Source organism: Oculina patagonica, unplaced genomic scaffold, assembly GCF_052425735.1.
Source record: "Oculina patagonica isolate OP01 unplaced genomic scaffold, crgOcupat unplaced574, whole genome shotgun sequence".
NCBI lineage: Eukaryota > Metazoa > Cnidaria > Anthozoa > Scleractinia > Oculinidae > Oculina > Oculina patagonica.
Genome location: NW_027558443.1, coordinates 426 through 10,698, shown reverse-complemented (window position 1 = coordinate 10,698; position 10,273 = coordinate 426). Strand labels below are relative to the sequence as shown.

Here is a 10,273-nt window from a genome sequence, read left to right as displayed (position 1 = left end):
CAGTGTGCATGTGGCTGCTTTAAGTGGAGCTACTTGGACAATATAACCCATTCTCTTTGCAGAACAGAAATAAAGAGCCCCAATTTTGTTCTTTGAGCATGCAATCAGTGTTAGTGCAATAGAACAAGTCACTTTAATTCGTAATAATTGGAATTAGCTTTAATTTTTCTATTTTTGGCTTCTCAATTACATGCATTGTGATTGGTTTTCATTGACTACCATAAATCCTCTATTTAGCCCCCCCCCCCTCTCAAATAAGCTCACCATCTCTAATACGCCCCCCCTCCCTTTCCCCTCCTCCCTTTTCTTTCTCAAACAATAAACAACAGACTGTATCACCTGTACAATTTTACTGTACCACGGCAGTACTTGCGAGCTTTGGAGGAAATATTACTGGTACTTGTACTCAAAAAGCATTGCAATTTATCATGAATATAACATGCCATTGATCAAACTATGGTTTTTGGACGTTTATCCATGTACTGGTGTTAAATAAGCTCCCCGTCCTCAAACGTGCTTGAAATGAATACCCCCAGGGGACATAATAGAGGATTTATGGTAAATGGCCACATTGAGTACAAATTGAACTGAGGTGGCATCTATGAGAACAGTCGTTGGCATTTAATTAATAGTAATTATGGTATTTACCTTGGAAATGTCAGCTTGGCGAATGTTTAGACGATTTTCAGCATGTTGTTTTGATTCCCGCAGTTTTAGAAATTCTCGCCTTGCCTCACTCAAAGCAAAAGTAATTTCAATGTTCTTGTGGTTGTTAGAGGCCAGAATGTACCTCCTAACGGCCCTTTCCTCTGTCCAGCATGAGTAGTTATCCATTGAGCTGAAACGGGCAATATCATCCTTAAAATGCAGGAGATTGTGCAAAGTGATTACACAACTGCCAACACCATGGGCCTCTTCTACTAGTACAGCATATCTCACACACATTTCACGAAATGTAGAAGTATCAGCTTGGCTCCAGCCATTTCTAGCATGGTTGCTAAGAAACTCAATAATACGGGCAAGGCAACAGAGAATTTCTCGAGTTTCAGGATTGTTTTGTAGCATGTCACCTAAGCAGGCTTCCATGGCAGGAAATGCAAAATGATTAAAATCTTCTGCTTTCCAATAACCAAATCGCTTTGTGATACCAGAGGGCAATCGTCCTGTCCTATGTTCATGAGTCCATGGAAAACTTTTAAGTCGCTCATCAACTACCTGCCAGTTAAGATCTTCATCATCACTTTCTAGTAGGTACTGAATTTGTCGTTTCACGACATTGAGAGGGAGACCATGCATTTCATCGTAGACAAAATCTTTGTCATAGAGAAAGTGGTAAAGGGGATACAGTCTATGAAATATTGATAATCCTGTGTATCCAGTGTTCTTGGATTTTTCCTGCTTAACAGTTATGCGTTCTTCTTCCTCTATATCCTTCAAGACTTCCAAACTGTCAAGTATAGACTTCTCTTCAGTAGGAAATCTGCCTTGCAATCTGAAACTAGGGTAATAGTAGTGATTGGAAGTAGGTACAAACACCCCTTGTAGCTTGCACCGTCGGCATCCCTTTTTACCACACTTAATAAATTTTTCCAGCTTCACATTGGCCATTGTGATCTCCTTTCCAACAAAGCAGAAGATGACGTATGAGTGTCGGGCCTGAAGGAATACCAGCAATGGTAGCTGCATAGTTTACAGGAATTCCATTGATGAAGCCTTCCTCTAAATCCTTGATGAGTGGTTCAAGGAATGGATCTAAAGCCTGGCTCCTCTTCTTTGGAATGAGGTAACTTGGGACGAAACCAACAACATATATCTCATCAGTGTGACAGCGATCTACTTTCGACATAGTGGCTATTGACACCTCTATGGCTCCACATCCACGAATAGTACTGGAAAATGGCTGCCAACCATCCCAGTGACCTAAAACAACATTTTGGAATAATTTTTTATTACCTTTGTTGAGACAGATTATTTACTGTATACTCAAAGAATATTATTACAATTCCCACACATTAACAGAAACAGTCAGTCAAAGTCCATTTTCAACAAAATACAGTTGAATCTCTCTGGGCAACCATTCCTGTAACTGGACATCTCTTTTGAGCTACCACCATTATGAAATCCTATTAATTCAGTTCTTATAAAAATAATATTGAGTTATTTCATGTATGGCATGCAAAATTTTGCACTGATTCTGATTTGCTTGCAACTACTGAAAATTCAGCTCAATAAATTATCTTCTTTTTGTACGTTAATAATGTGATATTTCTTCAACAAATCCAATGAGACAAAAGAGAGTTTCAGATAGCATTGTCTCAACACACAATGAAACAATACGCTAAAATACTCTGCAGTTTTTGTAAAAAAAATTATCAGAACTTACCACAATAGGCAATATTGCGAGGGTCCCCACGAGCTTCCCTTGGAGAATGGTGAAATGTTGTACCGCATGTAGAACACTTTATCCTCTTTAGGCCGCCACCTGCCTCGGGTGAATCGATTATTTCGGTAGAACAAATAATAGTATTACATCCAGGATATGTACACCTGACTGGGAGTGTCCACACTGCATTTGGATCCCAAAAAGATGCAAGATAGGCAAATCGTGTCCCATCCCAGATTTCATGCTTCACTGGCCACCCCCAACCATCTTTCATCTCATCAGGAAGCCAATGGTCACGTTGTGACCAGTGGGCAGTCATTTTCTCACACATTTCAGGGGAAGAGCACCACTTCTTTACTTTGTCGGGCAGACCTAAGTAGTAATATGGGATTGTCCCTGAATGGCCGCAATGGGGACAAGGTTCATCTTTGGATTCCATCAGCCCATAATGACTAGGATGGTCATTGCTAAAACAAATCCAATAATGTTTTGGCTCAGAAAAGCCCAATTCCTTGAGCATTGTTTGCACATCATCCCAGTTTCTTGGCCAATGAATTGCAGCATCATTATTTTCACTTGTATGTAAGCGTTTTCCCCACTGTAGAAGTTCTTCAAAATGATGTATGGAGCAGCCCATTTTCTGTTTCATTTCCACTAAACGAAGAATGCTATCCTGCACAAATTTCTTGAGGTTCTCTGCCTCATTATCACTGTCAGATGGGCCTGTTTCATCATCACTCGGTCCTCTGTCATCATCACTGTCAATTCCAGCACTACTAGTACTACCTTCAGCGGATGAATCTTCATGATCCTCACGCTCCGGCCTGGCACAAACATCGCTAGAGTGTGGAAATTCGCTGTAGCTTCCTTCGAACCGAAAAACATGTTCGGGATCAAAATCTTCCTCTTCATATTCTACAAGAGGCTCCAAAGGTGAGCACTCAGGCTCTTCTAATGTTTTGCGTGCTTTTTTTAACTGGTGTAGGCAGTGTTGATGACTGCTTCAAATGTCTCCATGCGGTCATACGCCACGTTGCTCTTCCATTGCATTTAGAACATGGACAGTGCACATGAGGTTTTCCAAGCCCACTGATTTCTCTTGCTTCTGGAGTTTTTGTACAATAGCAACAAGTAAGAGAAATTTCTTCCTCTGGTTGGTGGTTTATAACGTTTGTACACTCCACATGACTCTCCGCCGTCTCCGCCATGATGGTAACGATTGAAGAATCCGCTGGAGCCTGGCTCGAAGACTCAGACTTTTACTGCGCATGACCAAACTACGCGCGCCAAAAGTCGCGCCAAAACACATCGAGCTTCGTTCCTTGCTGCCAAAACGACAGCAGTCGTCGAGTCTTCACTCGCAAGGAAAGGTAGTGTTTTGTACGAGGTCGTGATAAATTTGTGGTTTTACTTGCTATGGCGCAAGGTTCTTCTGAAACGAACGTAGCAGTGCCTCTACATAACCCAGGTAAATATATTTTTGAAATTTTTTTTAACTTCGCCTTTGCATGTACTTATTTCTTTGAGCTCTGTCTTCAAAATCAAATAAGTTTTGGCGCCATTCTTGTTCGGTTGTCCCGTACGAAATTCTATGGCCCGAATGAACCTAAACAGGGCCCAAAGATGAACCAGACAGCTTAAGCCAAAATAATTTTCCTTAGAGCAGCCAATTCTCAGTTAACCCTAAACGTGCCGGCTTTTTGAAGGGGGTGGTCTGAATATTGCCAGCGCAAATCATGTTCTTACATTTATACCACACTAAAAACATGTGTTGAAATAAATGTTTAATTCTACCTTCATGTTTTGGTCCAAGCCATCCAAAGTGACATACTCTTAAAAAGCAAGGGTTAAACTCTTTCCATAATCCAAAATAGAGCGATGGGAACCAAAATATGTAGTGGTAAATCTGACATTTTTGCCACACTCGCGATCCACGGGCGAGCGAAGTCCCTCCACAACGCAGTACGATCGAAAGTAGATTTTGTCCTGTACCAACATGCCGAAGGAAATTCATCAGTTATCGATCAATGTTGAGGTCCTGAATATCCCATTTTCATGATTTCCTTGTCTCGTTTTGTTCTGAGGACGCGTAACATTTTGGGAGAAGAAATACATAACAAATGGCCGCCATTTTATCTTCTTCTTTGCAAATGCGAGCGCTCAAAACTTGGGTAACTGGAATTTAGGTTTTAGTGAGGCTACTTTTGGTTGTAAATTTTATGGCCTAATGCTGGTTCATTTGGGCCCATTTTTGGTTGAAAATTTAAATTCTTCAAGATAAATAACCTATGCCCAAATAAATGTTATTTCACCCTTTTTATGACCAATCAGTGGAATGGAGTCCTGCTGAACTGGCATCATGGCTTAACAAACAACATCCAGATTTAGAACCTGAGGCGAGTCTTCTACAAGGTAGGCGGGCTGGACCAGACATTGTGTTATTTTGGTATTTTGGATATTTACATCGTACAGAGGGTTTTTGGTTTGAACTCACCACCCCTCTGGAAATTCCAGTTTAGCTCCATACTTTCCTTTAAAAAATTTGGCTTTTGAGACCCCCCTCTCCCTCAGAATTCCCAGTGACCCTCCTCAGGGTGGGTATGGACATTTTCTGGAACCGCACAATATATAAAGACAAGACAAAAGACAAGACATTTTTAACTCAATGTCTACATGTAGCTAGGATTACTTTCGTATTAAAATTTTGAACTCTGCAATATTTAAGAATTGCCAACTTAACCTACAAGCAATGAAGTTTCATCTGGGGCCACACCCTGATGTCTTTTGACTGATCAGTAATGTACAGTGTAGTGATGGCTTAAACCATGTGCAGAGTCGAGGGGGAGCGGGGGGAATTGTCCCTTATATTTAATACTTTGAATGTGGCCTATAAATTGCAATGGCCTAAATTCAGTAGCGGAAGTAAGGTAGGTCTGTAATTTGACTGTGTTTTCAATGTTTAACACTCCTTATTTTATTGTGATTCCATCCCAGAAAATGAAATATCTGGTAAAACACTAGCACTTGTAGATAGGCAGTGCCTCAAGGACATTGGCATAGTATCAATTGGAAAACAGCTTGCTGTTTTGGCATGTATCAAAGAACTACTTTGTAAGTGATACTTCTTTCATACTCCTAATACTAATAATAGATAGGCCCTTGAGCATAATTTGATGTGTCGCATTCTAAGTAAAAGTGGTTGATCATGCCTGCTAATATCCTCTGGGCCAGTGCTGGGTAGGTGTTGGGAGGGGTAGGTGTTGGAAGAATGATCACTTTTATTTTTCATTTGACTTACACAGTACTTAATTCTAATATACATTGCCTATTTTGTGGTGAGAGATAGTCATCTAAAAGGGTGGGCATGACCAGCAAGTCTCAAATGTCCTGAATGTGCCCACCAACTTGTTGACCATTACTTCAAGAAAGAAGAGAGTATTTTGTTGCATACTTATAAATTCCTTGCATAGAATACCTGTCAAACAACATTTTGATTAATTAATTTTTAGCAAATACTGAAAGAGAGTCCAGCCAAAAACCAAAGTCTGTCCAGAGTCCTTCTAAACGTATGAAAGTGAAAATAACAAGAAAAGACAAACAGGAAATGAGGGCTGAAGACAAACATTTATACCATAGCAAGTGAGTACTGTTTCATAAATATTGAATACCAGTACTCATTCCAGAGTGAAAAAGGCATATACATTTTTATACACTTATATTTTATTTCTTTTATTTTAAATTGCAGGATCAAGTTAATTCGAAAGGAATGCTTGAAGAGGTGGCCTGGAAACAATAAAGTATATTTCCGCAGTAACAACACAAACAGCTTAATTCTTTCAGAAATGGTGTCTTCCTTAGAGCCTCTGTGTACAGTGAAAGAAATTGGATTTGGGCAAAGTAAGTGAAGACTGTCTATTAAGCCCTGGCCAAACAGAGTCGCAAGTCATCATAAGTTTGGAAATGCAAATTTGCATATGCAAACTTTTGCTGGGTGTCAAAACAGACTTGCAAGTCAGCAAGTGGACGCAAGTTGCTAAAAAGCCATTCCAAAGTTGTCCCAAGTTTTTGACTTGCGATAAATTGTGATTCCATTTGGCCAGAGCCTTATATACATGAAGAAGAGAGTTTATGCACACCAAGAATTCTCTATCAGTTTTAGTTCTGATCAAGTTTTCCAAGTCTTCATTTCTTATTTATCTGGTTTCATGTTCTGCAAGCCCAAGCTCAATTTATAAGTAAAACACAAAGCATAATGCAGGCATAAGTACAAGTCAAAAATTTAAAAAGGAAAAAGTTACACTTGTGTTTAAGTTAGAATCAACAGAGAATTGGTTAAATTTAGGATTCTTGCGCAAGCATTTGCTCGCAAAAACTAGGCTTAAGCAGAATTCTAGAAATAATAGGTTTATGGTATACATGCCAGTAAGCTAATCTATCTTTAGTTTTACTGCAGTATCCTCTTAGTAGATGTTTCAGCTAGTCAATTAATGTGTTTGTTTTTAATACAGCCATATTTCTTGTGTGATTGTTTCAGGTGCAATCAGAAACCACATACTTCAGTGGGTGTCTGAAAAGAACAGAAAACTAAATGATGGCTATGATTTTGAGGTACAGAGTACTTGTAAGAAATACTACTTCTCTGTCTTGTATAAGAGGGTCAGCAATTCAGGGATGGAATGTAAGCATTTTTCTCTTTCTTTTTAAACAGAAGTCTAGGACACCTGCAAAGAGGGCTATCTCAAGTGATGCAGTAGATTTAAGCGAGAGCATTGGTAAGTTAATGATTAATAAGTAAGTGTAGGGTTTCTCATGGTATAAAAAAGTGATGCTTTTCGGATAAAAAAGCCAACACGCAGAAATTCTATTACATCTGAGTAAAACATTGACCCAAACCTGTGACTTTGGACATTCTTGCCAGGAGCCCTTCAATTGTAGATGACAATTGCAAGCATGATTAAAAATAGGTCCGTGATGCGTACATATGTTTAATGTATAACAAACTATAACTATATTATACGTTAAAAAGTTGTTTGGTCAGAATTTGAACATATGCTGTCTCGTTATCTTCTCAGTGACCTGAATTGTTATTCTTTTGCTTTTAGATGAAACAGATACAGAAAAACCTACTTCTGAAGATCTTGGTGAAACCTGCAGTGTAGCCGTTGATGACATATCTGACTACAGTGCACAACTGGTGTGTGCAGTGTTCTTTAAAGTTGCCACATTCAGAAATTTAAGTGTGAGAAAACACTTAAGCCCACTTGCTAAAGAACTAGGCATCAAGCATCGAGGGAATTCAAAGTATGAACTGGCCAAAAAAGTTGCCACTGAACTTGTCAAAAGAGAGATGGTGCATGTTACTGCTAGTTCAAACTACAAGTGTTTGTCAAGAGATGAGATTATTGTTAAGAAAGGTCAAGAGCTGCCATTAGCCGAAGTAAGCACTTCAGATCTTTCATCGTCAGGTTCAACCAAGTCTGTGGACGACACTACAGCTGATGATTCATCATCACTTTCTGATTTTTCAGATGAGCAGTGTAATGATAACAAGAAATAGCTGCTTTATTGACACATTATTCTGATGAGCAGTGTTATCATGATGCTGGAGAAAAATGATTTCAAAAGTTGACTGCTTGCTATTTGAAGTTGGGACAGTGGTGGATGTTAATGTTTTTGTTTCATGACAGCTTTAATTATTTGCTCAGTTCAAATTATTGGTGAAGCTCTGAACTGTAATGGATAGGTTGACAGACTTGTAACAACCTTGTTTTTGCTGTTCCCAGTGTTGGACTTGTGTGAAATAATAATAAACAATGTTAATGTTTTTTTCATTGAGGGCCTTTATTAAACCTTATTTACCAACTTTGGTAATGCGGCTTTCAATGTTCGATATTTTCATTACTGAGTTACCAATCTTGGAAACATTGCTTCCAACGCTGGACACTTGGGGCATTTACCAACATTGGTAATGTGGATTTCAATGTTGGATATTTAAATTATTGACATTCCAACCTTGGAAACTTTGTTTTCAATGTTGGACTTTTATTTCATTTACCAACCTTGGCAATGCTGTTTTCAATGTTGGACTTTTATTACATTTACCAACCTTGGTAATGCTGTTTTCAATGTTGGACTTTTATTACATTTACCAACCTTGGCAATGCTGTTTTCAATGTTGGACTTTTATTTCATTTACCAACCTTGGCAATGCTGTTTTCAATGTTGGACTTTTATTACATTTACCAACCTTGGTAAATTAAAAATAGACTTCCAACCTTGGAATACTATTAAATGACTTTCCAATGTTGGTAAGTGTATCTCTTTTTCCAATGTTGGTATTCCCATTAAATTTCCAATAATTTTCCAATATTTTTCCAAGGACTTTCCAATGCTTATCCAACTTTGGAATCTTATCCAATATTGGAATAATATTGGAATCTTTATAATTTCTCTAGGAGAAAAAAGTTCTTTGGAAGATCATTGGTATATCAGTCATTTAACAATCCAAGTTTGTATTTTGATGGTAGTTTATTGGAATATTATGCTTTATAGGTAATAGTCCAATGAAAAACCATGAAACCAGTCTGGATTGTTTACTGACCGATAAACCAGTCATTTACCGAAACAACTCCAAGTTGGTTTTGATGGTAATTTATTGGAATATCACTTCTAGCAGGTGATAAATATCCAGTAAAATCCATGGAAGCAAACTTGGATTGTTTGAGTGATAAACCAGTAATGTTACATTATCATTTAAACCACTGTGAATTGCAGGCAAGTAATTTATTTTCAATTAAAATAAAGAAAATACATTTCTGAACCTACATAATACTGTACATGTACAATGAAGGTTCTTTTACATGTGTAGGGTAAACAAGTATTTATTTTGTTTAACTACATAAACTTTGATAAGGAGAAGACAGTGATTTGCTTGTGCGCTTTGTAAAATTTCAAATCAATTACAAATACAGAGTGTGTCCTTAGTTACATTTCTGGTTAGTATCCATTAACAGCACACCTGTCCTTGAAAGATGGATTACTATTCCTCTTCATCAATCCAACAAGAATATACCACCTGCCAGTAGCCTTTTGAAATTCCAAGGACACTGTTGAAGTGAATGACCTGCACTGGGCTTCTTTCAGGTACCCACTTACCAGGTTCTGTGCCATCCTCTACAAAAAATCTAGCATTAACAGTCAATCGGGTTAGGTTGAATGACAGTACACAAGCTTTCCAGACTTGTCCATCATTTCCCTTGATTTCAACCATGTCATGGACTACAGGATAGTAAGGAACAACAACTGTCCCTTCAGTAACAGGAAACACCCGTCGCATGTAGTCAACCAGAATAAAGCACTGACCTTCCCTCAAATCATTCTCCTGCTCATCATTGTCATTCCTTGCAAACAGCATTACCTTTCTGCTGAGAAGTGAAGCTTCAAATATGACTACTTCATCTGTTGGGCAGACTTTCTTAAGGCCAATGTCTGTTGCTCCATCATATTCAAAATGTTTTCCTTTGCAGAAGAGAGCAGACACATTGTCAATTCTGACAGAAAACAAACACTCAAGTACAGCAACAGTGTCTCCCTTGTCTGGATCAGCAAAAATCACATGTTCACCAACTCTATAGAGCAGGCCCTCAAAAGAGTGTTCTGGTTTCCACAGACTTCTGGAACGCCATCCAATACCTGGAACATCATCAGCTGTAACGCCTCTTGCAATGCTGATAGTCTGCCGGTCACTATTAGATAGCTCCATACTTTTAACACCACCGACAAGAATGCCCACTGACAATCGGTCATAATTTACTGTGCCCTTGGAACTCTCAAAAAGTTTCTTGGCAAACTGCAGTGACCGTGCTGACGGCTAAAAAAAAGAAAAAAAAA

At 38.6% G+C, this 10,273-nt stretch overlaps 1 protein-coding gene and 1 pseudogene across 2 annotated transcripts; one reads left to right on the top strand and one right to left on the bottom strand.

Annotated features, from left to right (window-relative positions):
• Positions 1-294: 294 nt before the first annotated feature.
• On the bottom strand, positions 295-3,465 carry LOC144640938 (uncharacterized; annotated as a pseudogene). Its single transcript, XR_013568460.1, has 2 exons — positions 2,384-3,465; positions 295-1,920 (listed from the first exon to the last, which is right to left on the bottom strand). The product of XR_013568460.1 is annotated as an uncharacterized LOC144640938 (transcript).
• Positions 3,466-3,534: 69 nt separating this feature from the next.
• On the top strand, positions 3,535-8,105 carry LOC144640939 (uncharacterized). The gene is made up of 8 exons (XM_078500003.1): positions 3,535-3,851; positions 4,715-4,795; positions 5,378-5,494; positions 5,893-6,022; positions 6,129-6,280; positions 6,918-6,991; positions 7,092-7,155; positions 7,486-8,105. Exons 1-8 carry the CDS (start codon positions 3,800-3,802, stop codon positions 7,938-7,940), a joined length of 1,125 nt encoding a protein of 374 aa, XP_078356129.1. The 5' UTR covers positions 3,535-3,799; the 3' UTR covers positions 7,941-8,105.
• The last annotated feature ends 2,168 nt before the right edge of the window (positions 8,106-10,273 follow it).

Coding starts and splice junctions, on each gene's coding strand:
- LOC144640939 (XM_078500003.1), top strand. CDS start 3,800: ATGGCGCAAGGTTCTTCTGAAACGAACGTAGCAGTGCCTCTACATAAC. Junction 6,023..6,128: donor AAACATTTATACCATAGCAA/GTGAGTACTGTT, acceptor TTTAAATTGCAG/GATCAAGTTAATTCGAAAGG. Junction 6,281..6,917: donor AGAAATTGGATTTGGGCAAA/GTAAGTGAAGAC, acceptor TGATTGTTTCAG/GTGCAATCAGAAACCACATA.